Genomic DNA, 18,404 nt, shown 5'->3' on the forward strand with positions numbered 1-18,404 from the left:
ATATTTCAGATTCTGCGCACACAAATGCATCCTTGTGAGGAGCCCTTACAGTGGGATTTAATTTTAGTCTTTCTCTAGTCTTACAGGTTATACTTTGTATATTATTTTCCATGATTTATCATCACCACATTCACCGATAATCCAGCAGGAGATCTGATTATGCCAGATTAAAGGAATTTTAGTGCATTTGAGCACTGGTGGTCACCCAATATCCTCATATACATAAAGCACCCCATTTTTATGACTTTATCCTTCCTTTGGGTATCAGTTGCCACACAGCTGTACGTTGCTTCGCTATATCTAAGTCGTTTCTCATCATGTTTGCTGATTGGCGTATTTCGAGTAATGTACAGTGAGACAAAGTTAGGGAGGAGGGCAGAAGGGTAGCGAACCAACAACGCCTGGACTCATAGATAGTGAGGCTGGAGTCAGAGATAGCAAAGAACCTCTCGTCTGGGAATCAGAAGGTCCAGGACCGTAAGTGGAGGAGGGTAGGGGCACCTTCCGAGGTGGAGAACCCCTTCTTTGTGGCATTATGCTCATTAAGGTGAGTGGAAGCGGTGATGGGTAAATGGCGTCTAATGAGTGAGGAGGTTGTAGGTGGCTTTTGAACTTGAAGCCACCTCTCCGCATGAATGAATTATTGTGTGTCCAATGAAGACTGTAAAAACCCCATCTGCAGCTGTTCCCGGCGTATCAGGAAGCAGTTCCCCTACTTTACAGCTGTTCTAAATTATGTTACAAAAATACTGAATTCTCACTTTTTACATTGTAACAATGAGTAAAAGTCGACTGTGTGGAGAGAGGAATGCTGTGACAATAGTTTATCCAGTTTTATGCAAATGCAGTATGATAGAAAGTTCTGCAAAAAGTTCTAAAACTTTCTAAGGGATCTTTCACATGGGACAGAATATTCTGCAGCAGCGCTGAAGGCAATACAGTCCCTGAATTCCGTATCAAAATCCGCTCTGCTAACTGTGGATTTTGATGTGGGATTGCCGGCAGGATTCTGCTATTCTGCACTTCGCACCAAAATCTGCTAGCAGTGCGGATTTTGGGGCTACATTTTCCGCAGGAGGGCATATTCCGTAACACTATTAATAAACTTAGGGGGGGAAGTTATCATATGTGTTTTTTAAGCCAGTTTTGCTGGAGGCCATTAATTGCCAGAGATTTACGGTTAGCACTGCCGCGGAGGGATTAGCTCTATTTAATAGGGCTAATCTATGTACAAGTACCCAACGTGGGATTCCATATGGTTACTACATGTAACCTGCATCAGTAAATGACGTCACTTATGTATTTTCTGTAATGCAGACTTGAAATCCGTATGGAAAAATCCTTGCCGTCGTTCCCATCCGCGGCGGCATCTGAGTGAAATTTGCGCCGTGTGAAAAAGGTTTATGCACATGGGCGCTGGCTAATCCCATTGGCTGAAAGTGGATGTGTTGGATTGTTTGAGCTAATCCTCATTAGTTCAGCCCTAGAGATGAGCGGTGCTGGGGATGTTTGACAGCTGCCTTCTCCCTTCATAGCATACCTATTCTCTCAAGTTGAATACATGTGTTAAATAGGAGTTCAGGGGGCAATTATTTTTTCTTTAGTTATGTCTATGACCAAACTTATCCAGGGCTATCTACTATCGCAGTCTTAATATATGTTCAAATAGGGCATAAATGCTGCAGATTTTCCATAGCGAAATTGCGTACAGAAGAGCTTAAAGGGGTAAACCGGACATTTAAACTCTTGTAGTATTGCTGACCTGTCCTGAGGATAGGACATCAATGGTTGAACGGATTATGCCATTCGAGATCCTGGGTGATCAGCTGATCTCAGCCGCTGCGCTCACTTCCGTGGGTCAAATGTTGACAGCTCCATTCAAATTGGGGTCAGAGCCAGAAGTGCAATAAAAGGTATAGCTCCCACTGAAATTAATGGGAGCTATGCCTTCTATTGCACTTCAGGCTCCGACCCCACTACGGATGTCCGGTTCTGCTGCAGTGACTGCAGGGTCTCAGATCAGCTGATCACCAGAGGTCCCGAGCCATGGACTTTTGGCGATCAATTATTGATAACCTATCCTGAGGATAGGTCATCAATACTGTAAGAAGTTAAATCCTGAGGATAGGTCATCAATACTGTAAGAAGTTAAATCCTGAGGATAGGTCATCAATACTGTAAGAAGTTAAATGCCCCTTTAAATTGGTGTGAATTTATAATCTGTAGCATGTCAATTTATACTATGGATTTTTGCCATGGATTTTACCCTTTGCAATACATAAGGTGAATTGTGCAGCACCCCTGGTTGTACCGAGTCCTCCACTAGCTAATAAAGGGGTGTCCTGATGGAACAATCCCTAAAAGTGAAGCCATTTCCCACTTTTAAAGCTCAGGGTGATTGGGGGTCAAAATCAAGCAAAACAAGCAGTAGAATTAGCTGTGCGATTACTTCCACACCATGAATAGTTGGATGCTTAATTATTTGGCAGCTGCCAGGTGAAAACCTGCCATGGATATTTTGGAAGCAGTATGTTACACAGAGGCTGGCAGTGCCCATCTGAGGCTACGCAGGTGACAGGCTGGCTAGATATACATCTGTTACCTTGTTGATAATAAATCCTTATGGACTGTTTATTTTCAATATTTTTACTGCAAAGCATCATGGTCTCACCCCCCCCCCCCTCCTAACTTGTAGCACACCAATAGGCGTCTTATCACATGTAAGCAGATTATGGGTGTGGTTGTAGTCGGTGACAGTGCACTATTACGTGTAGATGTCTGTCACTGGTAAATAACTAATGGGAAAGATGTTTTTCAAAAGATGATGTTTTAAGCATTCCTATCTAACCCAAATCTTGCATGGACGTATGTGAACTTTCCTATAGACAACCCTTATGCCATATGTGCCTGGTAAAGGCGGTGGCAGGGTTTTGATATAGGTAATGGTAATAGATCAGGGTTGCAAAACCCTGCCTCAGCACTCTTGTACATTTAATATCTGAATAAAATTGCGCAACTGTTGTTTATACTAACTGCATAAAAATACAAGGTTCTATCTTATCATATTTTGATCACATATGGGCCCATCCGCCACGTCCAGGTGAACCATATTGGTTGGGTTCCTGCTCAAAAAGACACCTCTCTTTGGGCCAGAGGTCTGCGAATCATCTCAAGGAAAGCCTAATACTTGGCTTATGCTTTTATTGAAGCACCTGAGACAGATGGGTGATTGGAGTGCAAGACAAAAGAGAAGGCAGCCAATCCTGCACCAATGCACATGCATGCAAAAACTAAGTCAGCACTTCCAACTAGAGATGAGCGAGCGTACTCGGCCATGCCCCTTTTTCGCCCGAGTGCCGCGATTTTCGAGTACTTCTGTACTCGGGCGAAAAGATTCGGGGGGCCCCGTGGGTGAGTGGGGGGTTGCAGCGGGGAGTGGGGGGGGGGGAAAGGGAGAGAGAGAGGGCTCCCCCCTGTTCCCCGCTGCTACCCCCCACTCCGCCACGCCTCCCCCCGCCCCCCGGCGCCCCCCGAATCTTTTCACCTGAGTACGGAAGTACTCGAAAATCGCGGTGCTCGATCGAGTAATTACTCGAAAAGAGTAGGTTCGCTCATCTCTACTTCCAACATATAAATGTGAAGATGCACAGCAGCCCGGGCTATGACAAATACAGTAACAGAAACACACGCTTCAGTACTCATACGCATTTAGTAAAGTTGCACAAATTTATACGAACCGCAAAAAATGCAAGGTTCCTAGTGCACATGTTGATCAAAACATGGAGGCCGATCTGCCACATCCAATTAATCTAGTTAATTTAATTTATTTGTTGGAAGGGCCTTGTTTTTTGTTGCATGTGCATTTGTGTAGGAGTGGGTAACTACACTTTTGTCATGCACTGCATTCACCCATCTGTCCCAGGTGATTCATTGAGAGTAATAGCCAGGTATTCAGCTTTCCTTAAGTTCATTTGGAGGCCTTTGGACCAAGGAGGTGTCTTTTAGAGTTAGTAACCCATCCAATAATTTCACCTGGACGTGGGGGATGTGCGCTAAAAACCTTGCATTTCTATGCAGTTAGTATAAACAGCTGTGCAGTTTTATTCAGATACTACATGTGTGTGAGTGCGGAGGCGTGAGTTTCAGAGAGAAGAGAAGTGAAGCACAGCCTAGGAATAGAGACAGGTATCACTAATAGTTCACTGGGTGCCCCCCATCTCTGGGACCCCCATATATAAGGGTCTCATAATGCTGGTGTGGCATTTTTATGAGAGTAATGAAACACTCGGCTGTTTTGGCATCTCATATAGACTCCAATGGAGAGAGGCGCTTACATGGCCTTTTCCCATCTGGAGTGGGAACGTTGGAGAAGGGGACCTTCGTTCTCTTGCTGGGTGGGAGTCCTGGAAGTGGTACCGATGCCTATCAAACCTCTATGATAGAAACGTTCAATATGTCATAAATGTCTTGAATGGTAATACTCCTTTAAGTTTTATTTCGACCCTTGAGATTGACTCAATCTGACAACGTGGTCCTCATTGCAGAAAAGGTTATGCATCCCTGAGTGTAATACTGGCAATGAGCAATTACTTATGTAATCATGTTAGGAGACAAGGACACCACTACAGTTCACAATCATATTGTTAGGTTCTGCTGCTGGGACCTGTTATTCTATATGGGTTTCCAGAAGCATACTTTCATAGGGGTGGGATAATTGAGCTGGCTGGGTGTGGAGTTTATCCATCCAGCCAATCCCCGCTGGTCTGCTGCACATAAATACCAGCTCCTCTTGCTAGAGGATGCTGGTCATTTTACTCATTGTTTTTTCCCACTCTGAGCTTAATGTTCTGCAAGGTTAGTCTGAAGTGTTTCTCTCACCTCACCTGAGGATGGTCTGGACATCCGTATTTCCTGTCTGCATCTTATGCAGACCCCCTCTCCCCTTCCTTTTTACAGGTGCGGCCTCCAGACATCTGATGTCTTGTGGATGATGCCTGACATGGTTCTGAGTGGGGTTCCCAACACACTGTGGTTTTGCTTTCTTGCATGATGTGTGGTGAGTATCTGTGTAGGTGGCCGACGTGTGTGGACAGTGATGTGTTCTGTTGGGTCTGTGCTGGTGGCTAGACATGTGTTGTGAACAACTCTGTTCTGTGTTGCATGCAGTCCCTGGTGTGTGGGTGTAAACTATCCCCTGTCCTGCTTTCAATCTTTCAATTTTACCATCTTTGGGCGAATTAGGTTCCTAGGTTCCAGCGTGGGGTAGTCCCTATCAGGATGCTCACCCTGCTTGCATACAGGCTCCTGGGGTAAGTTGTCTTGTTAGAGTAGGGACCCGTGAGACAATGAGGACCCTTGAAGCAGGCTTAAGTGACTTGGTCAATTGACAAACTAATACCTTGTACTTTTATAGTTATTCCATCTGGTTATTTGTGTAGGTATGCTTAGTGCGTGTTTTGATCATCAGTTCAGTACCCATGTTATGTCTGCCCATGACTCCTAGTTCCCAATTCGCAGTTCACTTTCTGTTGGTGCTTAGCATGTATGCGTTTGCGTGTAGATTTCGGATTACAGAGCCAGGATGTCCTGGGTGGACGTAACACATATACATTGAAGACCCACTTCATTAGAGACACTCATCTAGTAGCAGGTTGGACTTCCTTTGGCTTTCAAAACCATAGCAATTCATCAAGTGCTCACAGGGTATCAAAGGACCCAGGGTGCGCTAAGAAAACATTCCCCCCACCATTATTCCACCTCCACCTGGCGGGAAGGGTTCATCGATTCCTGCTGTTTGCGCCACAATCTGACCCTACCATCCGCACGGTGCAACAGAATTCTGGATGCATATAACCAGGAGCCGTTTTTCCGCTGGAATCTCATCTCTGTTTCTCTTAAACAGCAATGGCGCTAGAACTGACCGCCTGCTGTTATTGCCTATCCTTGCTAAGGAATGGCAAGTCGTACTTTCAGACATGTTAATTGGAGCAGCAATATTGTATTCGACTGCATTTTGCAACACCTGTTCATCAGAATGATTCCTGGCATCCTCCTCTGACCCCTTTTGGCATCGAGTTGCTCACATCCACAGGATTCCGTTTCGCAGGATGTTTTCCTCAATTACGCCATTCTCGGTATACTATCCACACCGCTGTACAAGAAAACAAGGTATGCCACGAGGTCCTGGTCCCGGCTAGTCTAATATCTATGACCAGGCTTCATTGAGAGTCACTGAGATTGCTTGAATTACCCATTTTAATGTGGATTTACCCTAAAACTGATCTGTGGAAAACTTGCTCAATTGAGTTTATGTTGCACTCAGAGATCACGACTCTAATTTCCATACAGGGAATCGTGAAAGTGTTGGGGTTTCGGTAATTAGCAGAAATATGCCATTTGGGATCATTGCCATTACATTTGGGAATGCAGTTGATTAGAACTTTCACACATAGAGTCAAGGACAATTGTTTCAAACTTCACCAAAATGCACAATTCACTGTTCTCAGCATTTGTGGAATTGGAGGAACATATAAAATTAAGTATATTAAAAGGTCCATCTACCCTAAAAATTGTACAAAATGGAATAGTTTGAGACATATCCACTTTCAAAAGTTTAGGACTCACTTTAAGGCCAACTTCACACAAGTATATTACAGGTGCATTCATGATGCATCCATAATACATATGGGTGTCCTGGCCTGACCGTGGCTCTACTGCCTCAAAGGCCATGGGTCAGATGGCTTCCATTGACTTCAATGGAAGCCGTCCGTGTGGAATCCTTGCAAAAAAGGAGCACGTTGAAATTTTTCCTACGCTTGCGAAAACCGGAATTGGTTTCCGCAAGTGTGCAGGAAAAAGCGTTTTTTCCATAGCATGCTATGGGTGGTGTTTTGCGGATCCGCGGTGCGGACGCCCGCCATGGATTCCGCAGCAAAAAATCAGACGGCCTTAGTGTGAATGTCTCCATATACATTCTGCTGCTGGAGATTCTGCTCTAATATTGTAGTTAGCAAGAAACATCCATCCTGGGAGAATATAACCTCTTCTTTATGATGCCTAGAACTAGAGCGCCCCGGCCTCCCATGAGCCCGTTGTCATTACAAGGAGAAGAACTTGCATGCCGTCTGCTGTTTAATTCATATAAGGAGGAATGACTGTCTTGTAGGATATCTTCTCTTAGTAATTACTTAAATATGTATGTAGTATTTTTTCATCCGTTCCCTGCTCAGTATTTCTCTTAAGTAACACATCAAAGGATCCCCCAGGCTTTCTAAAGGTCCAGACAGTCAAAATCTTTTCTTCAAGCACATTAAAACTACAAAGTAAAAACTGAAGTACAAAATAGAAAGTGAACAATGTCAGGGGGGAATTCTGTGAAGTAGTATGCAATGAATGATGGTGGCAAATTGTTTTTCTGAAGCCTCATTCTGCTTATAACCTTTAAGACTGTAGTTAAAGGAAACATGTCACGTTGAAAATGCAGTCATATCTCTGGGCAGCGTGTTATAGAGCTGGATGAGCTGAGCAGATTGATATATAGTTTTGTGGGAAAATATTTAATAGAACTGTAAATATTGCTCATTCTGAGTTAGGAGTCCAGTGGGCGGTCTTAGGACTGCCCACTGGACTCTTAAGCCCAGACTAATATGTTTACATGAATAAATTACTAGATCTACTGGATCTTTTCCCATAATATGTATATAGATTTACTCAGCTGATTTTGCTCTAAAACACAGTGCCTGTGCACTTCCAATGTGGCAGGGTCCCTTTAACTATACTCAGAAAGGTTATGAGAAGAATTAGGTTTTAGAAAAACAATTTGCCACTAACCACTCAGGGCACCGTAAAGCGGCCAGGTAAATTATCCATATATTTAAATAAATAGCTTCTATGGATAGGATATATAAACTCAAGAAAGAACTCTCCAGATACATTAACATCTGTAATGGGAGTTTTTGGCGTATGGAAAGTGCCTGCATCATTTCCTCTACTAATGGAAGTGAAATAGTTATACCTCCCATAAAAAGCCCTGCAACGGAGCTATGCATCTGCTGACTCCAGGAGTACTACAGACTTCTAAAGAATCTCGGAGAAACTCCAGAGCGCCTATTACAAGACACCACTTGGCTTACTAACATTACAATAGCTGCGTCCAAGGCGAGAAATATGAATATAAATATCATTACATAACAGCGCAATTTGGTAATTAGTACTACTGTGAAATTCATTTCATCTGGCATCTGTAAATCCATTACTCACCGTATTTTTCGGACTATAAGAGGCACCTGATTATAAGATACATCCCAGCTTTATAAAACAGGAAAAAATATTTCATACTAATTTAAACATCTCTGGGGGTCTAACAAAGTGAAGGGGCTACCGTCATTAACTTTGGTGTTCTAATATAAAAAATGGCGTAACAGTGAACAGTCAGCTCGTATTAAACCTAGTGTGTCTATTCAAACAATGGCGCAAGCACATAAGTTCACATTGTACACATACACAGCACTGCTGCACGCACATTGTACATGCGCACAACACACAGCTCTGCAGCATACACATATAGCTCTGCCACATACACATATAGCCCTGCTACATGCATGCATGCACAGCTCTGCTACATGTACACACACACACACACACACACTGCTCCGATACATGGATGCACGCACATACAGCTCTGATAAATGCACATACACACACCTGCAGTTGGCATGTCAAACAAATTTTATTAACACTTAAGTCCTCACATACAAGTGTAATAATGCACTCATTGTAAAAAACAGTCCCTCCCCTAGAAGTTGTCAGAATCAAATGAAACTTTCTCTGTGTCATTGTAACGTTGATATAAGTGATTACAATATTAGAGCAAAAGGGGAATTTATTGTGGAAAACTGACCCCTTGAAGGGAGGCTCTAGTACCCTGTTATACCGCCGCTAGCTTGGATACAAGATGTGATACAGGTAGGCATGGAGGCTCTAGTACCCTGTTGTACAGGCTCTAGTTTGGATACAGGATGTGATACGGGTGGGCATGGAGGCTCTAGTACCCTGTTGTACCACCTCTAGCTTGTATATAAGATGTGATATGGGTGGGCATCGAGGCTCTAGTACCCTGTTGTACTGCCTCTAGCTTGAATACAAGATGTGATATGTGTGGGCATGGAGGCTCTAGTACCCTATTGTACCGCCTCTAGCTTGGATAGAAGATGTGATACGGGCAGGCATGGAGACTCTAGTACCCTGTTGTACCGCCTCTAGCTTGGATAGAAGATGTGATACGGGCGGGTATGGAGGCTCTAGTACCCTGTTGTACCGCTGCTAGCTTGGATACAAGATGTGATACAGGTAGGCATGGAGGCTCTAGTACCCTGTTGTACAGGCTCTAGTTTGGATACAGGATGTGATACGGGTGGGCATGGAGGCTCTAGTACCCTGTTGTACCACCTCTAGCTTGTATATAAGATGTGATATGGGTGGGCATCGAGGCTCTAGTACCCTGTTGTACTGCCTCTAGCTTGAATACAAGATGTGATATGTGTGGGCATGGAGGCTCTAGTACCCTATTGTACCGCCTCTAGCTTGGATAGAAGATGTGATATGGGCAGGCATGGAGACTCTAGTACCCTGTTGTACTGCCTCTAGCTTGGATAGAAGATGTGATACGGGCGGGTATGGAGGCTCTAGTACCCTGTTGTACCGCCCCTAGCTTGGATAGAAGATGTGATACGGGCAGGCATGGAGGCTCTAGTACCCTGTTGTACCGCCTCTAGCTTGGATACAAAATGTGATGCAGGTTTGCATGGAGGCTCTAGTACCCTGTTGTACCGCCTCTAGCTTGTATACAAGATGTGATACTGGCGGGCATGGAGGCTCTAGTACCCTGTTGTACCGCCTCTAGCTTGGATGTAAGATGTGATCCAGGTGGACATGGAGGCTCTAGAACCCTTTTGGGATTCCTCTAGCTTGAATACAAGATGTGATACAGGCGGGCATTGAAGCGTAGAGGTATTATGCGGCATATTGGTCCACATTTGTTGAAACTGAATCTCTAGATTGTGCAAACTCAGAGGTTTTTGAAGTTTGTGTCCCAGATGGTCCCATACATGTTGTATTGGTGATAAATCTGGTGACCGGGCAGCCACAATGTTGAAGGGACATTCCTGTGACCCCCTTGTGTGTGCGGCCGAGCATTATCCTGCTGGAAAGTACCTCTTGGAAGCCGCCATGAGAGGAACACATGTGGCTGCAGGATGTCCTGAACATATCGCTGAGCTGTCATTGTCCCTCATACCACTACTAGGGGTGACCAACTATTGCATGCAATGGCCCCCCAGACCGTCACACCAGCAGGGGGCAGTATGCAGCTCCACAGCAAAGCCAGGATTGTGGCGCTCACCCTGGGGTCTCCAGACACGAACATAGTAGTCATCAGTGCCCAAACTAAACCTGGATTCATCACTGAAGACAACCCGGTTCCACTCTGTAGTGCCCAGTTTCATCGTTCAGATACCACTGCAAATAGAGGCGACGGTGGGTGTCAAAGGCAGCACATGTAATGGGTGTCATGAGACTAAGGCCGTTGTCACATGACCGGATTTGAATTTCAGATTCCATGATCATCGTCTGTGCGGACCATCCGCGGTAAAACATGGGCATCGAAAAAGCATGTATTTTTGATTTTTTCCTCCACACTCATGGATACAAATTGCGTATAATCGCAGCATGCTCTATTTTACCACGGAATCCGCATGGACAGTCTCCATTGGTGTCAAAGGACACCAATGGAGACGACCCGCAGTCCATACAAAATTAACAAATAGAAACTAAAAGAAGCCCACCTGTACTGAGCATGACTGCCTGGGAGCCTCTGCGGTCATCCACTAGACAGGTAAGTGCCGTTTGCAGGGTCACCGTTCAGGCATGCAGAATTCAACGTGTGAGCCCAGCCTAAATGTCCCTCAGTCCCCTGCCTGGAAATAGTTACAACAGACACAGTGTAACGATGGCGTCCCCTGTGTCTGGATCATGGACAATGAAACCGTAGAAGCTGCTGGTGCGTGTCGGACGATCAGACAATCCTCTCTACTGGTGGTCTTATGGGGGGTCCTGAGCCCGGTCACCTTGTGTGCCCTCATACATTCACTGGTCCAACACCTTCTAACAGTCTGGTCAGACGCTCCTCTTTACTGGTGGTCTGTAGGGGGCGTCCTGAGCCCGGTCACCTTGTGGGTCCCCATCCACTGGTCCCAACACCTCCTAACAGTCTGGTTAGATGCTCCTCTCTACTGGTGGTCTGTAGGAGGCGTCCTGAGCCCAGTCACCTAGTGTGCCCTCACACATCCACTGGTCCAACACCTACTAACAGTCTGGTTAGACGCTCCTCTCTACTGGTGGTCTGTAGGGGGCGTCCTGAGCCTGGTCACCTTGTGTGCCCCACACATCCACTGGTCTCAACACCTCCTAACAGTCTGGTCAGATGCTCCTCTCTATTGGTGGTCTGTAGAGGGCGTCCTGAGCCCGTTCACCTTGTGTCCCTTAACACATCCACTGGTACCAACACCTCCTAACAGTTTGGTCAGAACGGCCCATGTGGCAGCAATTCATGGATATGACCATCCAGCTTCTCGCATCCCTATAATACACCCCTCTCAGACTCTGGTAACGGGGTGAAATCTCTTCTCTGCGCCGTAGAGATGTCTAGTGGTCAACAAGCTCTACTCAAGTGGAAGAAGAGGTCACTACACCCAAGAAGCCTCCGAGAGCCTTTTATAGGCCAAGGGGTGAACCACTTTTGTGGCCTCAGGTGACAAGACCGTCCATGTAATCACCACAACTCTCATCACTTGTTATATCTACCTGAGATGTAACTGCAGGATGAGTTTTGCAGCAGAACGAAAACTTCTTCTAGGTTATGACATTTACAGTCCTGCTGCAAGCCCTTAAATGTTTGCTATTTTCCACCACTGTGTATGCGAGGACGACCTGTGTCCCGGGGGATATATGTGAGTGATCTCCATCATCTTCTGGAGGGGACTGATCGGGCCAGGAGATGGAGGACTGTGCAGCCCAGAGGCGTAACTTGAAGCCCGTGGGCCCCAATGCAAAACCTGTAACAGTGCCCCCAATTATAATGCTTTATTTATATGATTGGGCTCCCTATATGGAGAGGAAAGGCCTTCTGGGCCCGGGTGCAACCACATCCCCTGCATCCCCTATAGTTACGCCCCTGGTGCAGCCTCTGTATTTATGGCTACAGAGTTCTCCCGATGATGGATCAGTGCAATGCCGGATCATTAAAGGCAGTGGTCAGGGGTCTCTGGATTTATCAGACCCCCATTCCTTTGGACCATAAGGTGCAGACGCTTTTCAGCAAGTTTTTTATCTTGCTGAAAATTGAGTCTTATAGTCAAAAAAATACGGCACAGAACTGCAATATAATGTGGAATTTCAAGCTGAGCAGAAATAATCAATTAGCAAATGTCTTTGATGAAAAGATACAAAACGTCCCACTGCTGGGACCCTCTGTGATCAGCTCTAGTCTTCTCTACAACTTGACAGTGTGTGTTCAATTTCCCTGCAGCGCCACCACAGGGGACATTAAGCATTACGCAGTTCTCATTAAAATAAATGGTCTGTCAGTGTAATGCCTGGACGTGCTGGGAACGATTCTGTAGGGGAGGCATTGTGGTAATACATCCACATTCTGAGACTCATTAGCTTTTTTTTGCTTTTGTGTCGATGGAGCTGTCTGAGGGCTTGTTTTTGTAGGGCGAGCTGTAGTGTTTATTGCTGCCATTCTTTGGGCACATATGACTTTTTGATCACTTTTTCAATTTTTATTGGAGTGAACTAAATAATGTAAATCTGGCATTATAGTTTTTTCTCAGCATTCATCATGTAAGATAAATAATGCCATACTTAAAAGGGGTTTATCGACAGGAAAGGCCATCAATAGTTTATCAGCCAGAGTCCATCGCTCGGGACCCTGAATGATAAGCTAAGCGGGTACATGCTGTCAGCGCCGTAATAACACAGAGGTCGGACCGGAAGCCTCTGCACCGACCTCTGTGTAGTGGCCGGCGCTTGTACTGCAGGCAGAAGCATCGGCTACCACACAGAGGTCAGCGTGGAGGCTGGGGGTCCGACCTCTGTGCTGACAGCATACGCCCGCTCAGCTGATCGGTTGGGGTCCCAAGCAATGGACCCCAGCCGATCAATAGTATTTCCCCGGAAAAGCCCTTTAAATAGTTCTGTTTTCTTTAGACATGGCATTGTGGGAAAAATGGAAAGTAGAAGGGTTTTTTTTAATATCTAATTTTTTTTTATACTTAAATATGTCATTTTATTGAATTCTACTTTTTTTTAAAGTCTTGCATTGCAATGACAGGAAAACGGCAGGTTTACAAGAGCGTGATCGGTCTGAGTTTCCCCGACTGATATCACGCTCATCCGTGTAAATATGGCCTTAATTTGTCTTTATCAATGGCTTTTGTTTCGTTGAGAGTCAATTTAAAGTTTGCAGCAACTGTGCGTCTAAGGGCTCATGCCCATGACGTACTCCGCCAGTGGAATATCACAGCGGAGTCCGCCACGGCGCCCCCCCTGAACTCCCATACTTACCACTCCGGATCCTCTGTATGCATCCCGCATGGAGGGCTGGCGAGCATGAAGCAGTACAGCGTGACGCGCCGGCAGTGCCAGATGACGCGGCCAGCGGTGGGCAGGGCCGCATATTCACGCGATACTTCCGCTGTAGCACAGCGGAAGTATAGCATGACGGCCAGCTTCCATTGACTACAGTGAAAGCCGGCCGCGCATATTCCCGTGGCATTTAGAACATGCTGCAGTTTATCTCACGCTGCGGAATTCCGCAGCGCGAACATTGAGCTATTAGGTTCAATAGAACCTGATAGCTGCGGGGCAATGCCACAGATTTCCGCCATGTACAACATGGCAGAAATCCGGCCATGGGCGTTAGCCCTAATGCAGCAAGTTTCTGGTTAACATGTGTAATATCTATACACTGATGAGGGGCAAACCCCCCCCAAAACAGTTGTCTGTGTATTCTGGCTTGGCTTTCAATTCCCTATCATTGTTACAAGACTTGTATAAAGAGTCTGACATTGACTCGTAGGAATGCTGCCTTCCAATAGGTGGCGCTGCAGAGTGTACTGATGAAATGCTGAAGACATACAGTTGTAATGTCATCTGAAACACGTCCATAATACGGATTTGTATTACAGACTTGTTGCCATATGTTCGTCTGAAACTGACCTAAGGGAATGCCTCCCAACCATCCTGATTCCAGTGGGACAGTTCCGATTTTCAGTGCTGTCCTGTGAAGCATGCCTAATGGCCCAATTACATCTGAACTGTGCCTGTGTCCTCAGGATGCAGGATATAGTTGAATGCAAAGATGAAGTAAAGAGCCATCAGCTACTTGCTTCACCATTCACCCTGCAGCACTGCCGGCGGCGGCTTAGAGCAGGCAGGCGCAATCTAGGGACACCATCATACCTGCTGTCCCAAGCCACAGACAGATCAAAAGAGACCCGCAGAGTGATATCCTCCATGGGAGCAGGGTTAGGTGTGTTTTGCTGCAGAGGTATTGTTCCATCTCCCTTATTTGCATATGTTACCCAGAGGAGCTTGCATGGCCTTATAAGTCTCCGCACTCACCTCCTAGGTGTCTCCACACCCCTTTTGGGTGCTCTCCTTTGGGAGAGACAATGCCACTCCCGACCCACTCACCTACTAGGTGTCTCCACACACCTTCTACGTGCTCTCCTTAAGGAGAGAGGAGACCCCTCCAGATTTTACTTTTATTGTAATGGGGAGTACAAAGGAGGCTTCATAAAATAGGGGGTGGGAGCACTAAATAGGCATCACTGGGGGCACTTTTTCTGTCTAAGGACACTAACGGGGAATCTTTACAGGCATTAAATTCTGTGGGGGCATCACTAGTGGCACATTTTCTGTGTGAGGGCACTAAGGAGGAATCTTTCCTGGGTGGGAGGCATCACTGGGGGCACTAAGGGGATTTCACATTGTGTTGGGAGCAGTGAGGAGACATTATACTGTGTAGGGGGCACAGAGTGGGCATCTATTGTGAGGTAGACATTAAAGGGGCATCCATATTGTGGGGGACGGGGACTAAGAGAATTATACTGTTTAGGGACATCACTAGTGGCACTTTTTCTGTGTGGGAGCACTAAGATGGAATCTTTCTTGTGTAGGGACATCACTGGGGGCACTTAGAGGATATCATACTGTGCAGGGGACACTAAGTGTGCATGCTTTGTAAAGGAGGAACTATAGAGGCATTCATACTGGGGGCACTAAGAGAAGATGATACTGTGTGGGGGCATCAGTAATTACATATTTTCTGTGTGGGGGCACTAAGGGATATTGTACTGTGTTGGAGGCATTAATGAGACAGAACGCTATGTAGGGACACTAGATGGACATCCTTGATGAGGGGCACTAAGAGGGCATCATACTTTCTGAGAGCATCACTAGTGGCACTTTTTCTGTGTGGGACCACTAAGGGGGAATCTTTCCTCTGTGGGGGGCATCACTGGGGCACATAGGGGATATCATACTGTGTTGGGGCACTAAGGAAGCATCATACTGCCCAGGTAGCACTTAATAGACATCCCTTTTGAGGGGGACACTAAGAGGTAATCATTACTGTGTGGGTGGCACTAAGGAAGCATCACTACTGTGTGAATAGCACTAAGTGAATATCATTACCATGAGAGGGCACTATTGCTTACATGCCACACAGAGTGCTTTGAAAGGTTGAGGGGTGCCATTGGCTTGGGGGGGGGGGGGCACTAAGCAGGAATCATTACTGTGAGTGGGGCCTCATTACTGTGAGGGGCACTATTACTATGTGCCATACAAAGAGGGTAGTTTGAAAGTGTGTGGGGCACAGAGAGGCACTATTACTGAGTTGGTGGCCCAAAAGGGGCTGGACAGGGCTAGAGGCATAGCCTAATATAAAATATTACAGTTCCATGTATACCATGCTGCAGGTCATGCCCATTTTTCATTCTCTGTAGGTTGAGAGGTAGATAGTAAAATCCTGATAGGGTTATTGAATACTACCCTCCAAATCTCCAGTGCTCCAAATGCCAGCTCCTTCTATAGTCCTGATGTAATGCTGACTGATGGCTTCAAACTATCAGACTGGGGTCTCTAGAGAAACTCTGAGAGTAGCTCATTATATATGCAAGCCGGCTTAAAGAGTTTGCAGGCAGTAAAAGGAGACTCCCATTTTTCCAATCGACCTTGTGCTACTCCGTACTGGCAGTGTCCATGTTTTTTGTTCATTTATTTAAGAAAAGACTTGCTGTGTGTCACCTTCAGTTAATTCTACATAGTCTTTTGTACACTGTGTCCGTGCTAAAAGACCAGGGTCCCCAGTGCCTCCTCCTCCTGAGGCAGCACTACACATCTTCATGCAAATGCTGAGTTCTGGCTGCTGAGGACTCTCCCTGCTGGCCTCCACATCACAGCGCCAGAGACTCTGAAGTCCAGAGGAGCCGCAGAATAACAGCCAATTAACATGTTTAGCTTGCTTGTTTCTATATCATATCGTGTCTATCTATCTAATATTTATCTATTATCTAATATCTATCTCTCTTCTATCATATAATGTCTATCATCTATCTCTCTAATATTTATCTATCATCTAATATCTATCATCTAATATCTATCTATCTCTCTCATATCTAACTATCCATCTCATATCCATCTATATATCTATCATTTAATATCTATCTCTTTTATCTATCTCATATCTATTTCATATCTACCGTATCTATTCATCTCATATCTACTGTCTATCTATCCATCTATGTATCTCATATCTATCTCTCTAATATTTATCTATCTATCATCTAATATCTATCTCTCTACTATCTACCTATCGCATATCTATCCATCTCATATCTATTTCATATCTACCGTATCTATCTATCTCATACCTATCGATATATCTATTATCTATCTATTTCATATCTATATATATCATATCCATCTCTTATATTTATCTATCATCTAATATCTATCTCTCTTCTATCTCATACCTATTTCATATCTATCCATCTCAAATCTATTTCATATCTATCGTATCTATCTATCTCATATCTATTTCATATCTACCATATCGATCTATCTCATATCTATCTATCTCTCTAATATTTATCTATCATCTAATATCTATCTTCTAGCTATCTATCAATCCATCCCATATCTATTTCATATCTACGGTATCTATCTATCTCATATCTATCTTTATATCTATTATCTATCTATCTCATATCTATCTTTATATCTATTATCTATCTATCTAATATCTGTCTCTTATCTATCTATCTGTCTATCTAATATCTGTCTCTTATCTATCTAGCTATCTATTATCTGTCTCTTATCTATCTATCATCTATCTATTATCTATCTATCTCTCTAATATTTATCTATTATCTAATATCTATCTCATCTGATGGGTCCTATTCCTCTTTAATGGGTATAGGTAGATGCCAGATTGCTCATTTTGGCATCAGTTTCCATCTTTTGGCATCAGGAAATCCCCGGTATGAATTCTACAGTTTGTATTTGATTTATATTATTGTTAACTGAACAAAATAGACCTCGCCTTTGATTAGTATTTGGCATCTGTGATGCATTGTGTTCTACCAAGTAGAGTGCACCAGGCGTCTGCTATATAACCTGCATCAGACAATGGGGTTCATGCTGTGTGCCACATTTATTATGTGTTCAGACACTTATTATGTCTCACATGGCAGCTTTACAGAGTGTACAAAGAAAGGGGCATGCCTAGGTGCTAAAAAGCTCCACTATCCCTGCAATATCTGTTTATGATAAATGTTCTTGTATTTTCTAAGTGATCCTAGTCTGCATTACCCGTACAGACGCCCCCACTCAAGGCGTCCTGTAATAGCCGTCGCTGGCACTGGATTACTCTGTATGGAAATGCCCAGCAGGTGACCTGCTGGCCGGATGCGGCACTCAAAAGATTTTCCCTGGGCCCCAACTTCCTAATAGCTGAGCTGCTTGTGTTGTATGTCATCATTTTCTAATAAGATGAGGCCGCCCAAGAAGTAACCTTAACCACTTCACTCCCAAGACTTTGGGCATCTAGATTAAAAGTATGTAATACCGAGATGCCACCTCCTTACCATTTGGGCATTTCTATAGCTTCCCAGTTTGCACTAGGACAATCATCTATTAGCCAAAGCAGAGAGCAGCTGCAGAGTCTCTTGCTCTAAAGGACCTGCTACATCCGTGTATTACTATCAGTGGCCATGCTTACTGATATACAGATACAAAATACAAGAGCGGATGTGGAACCACAATCTCCAGCAGGCAGATCG

At 44.8% G+C, this 18,404-nt stretch overlaps 1 protein-coding gene across 9 annotated transcripts in view; it reads left to right on the forward strand.

Annotated features, from left to right (window-relative positions):
* Positions 1-393: 393 nt before the first annotated feature.
* The window catches only part of ANK1 (ankyrin 1), a 184,126-nt gene continuing 166,115 nt past the window's right edge, over positions 394-18,404 (forward strand). For 7 of the 9 annotated variants that reach the window (XM_066593413.1, XM_066593416.1, XM_066593415.1 and 4 more), the window contains exon 1: positions 394-547. In XM_066593413.1, the coding sequence (XP_066449510.1) occupies positions 536-547 (12 nt within the window). In that variant the 5' untranslated portion in view covers positions 394-535. Of the gene's footprint in view, positions 548-4,956; positions 5,057-18,404 lie in introns of all 9 variants that reach the window. The other 2 variants (XM_066593421.1, XM_066593418.1) reach the window with 2 other exon arrangements.

The sequence above is a fragment of the Eleutherodactylus coqui genome, chromosome 2 (assembly GCF_035609145.1).
Source record: "Eleutherodactylus coqui strain aEleCoq1 chromosome 2, aEleCoq1.hap1, whole genome shotgun sequence".
In the NCBI taxonomy this organism is placed as follows: domain Eukaryota; kingdom Metazoa; phylum Chordata; class Amphibia; order Anura; family Eleutherodactylidae; genus Eleutherodactylus; species Eleutherodactylus coqui.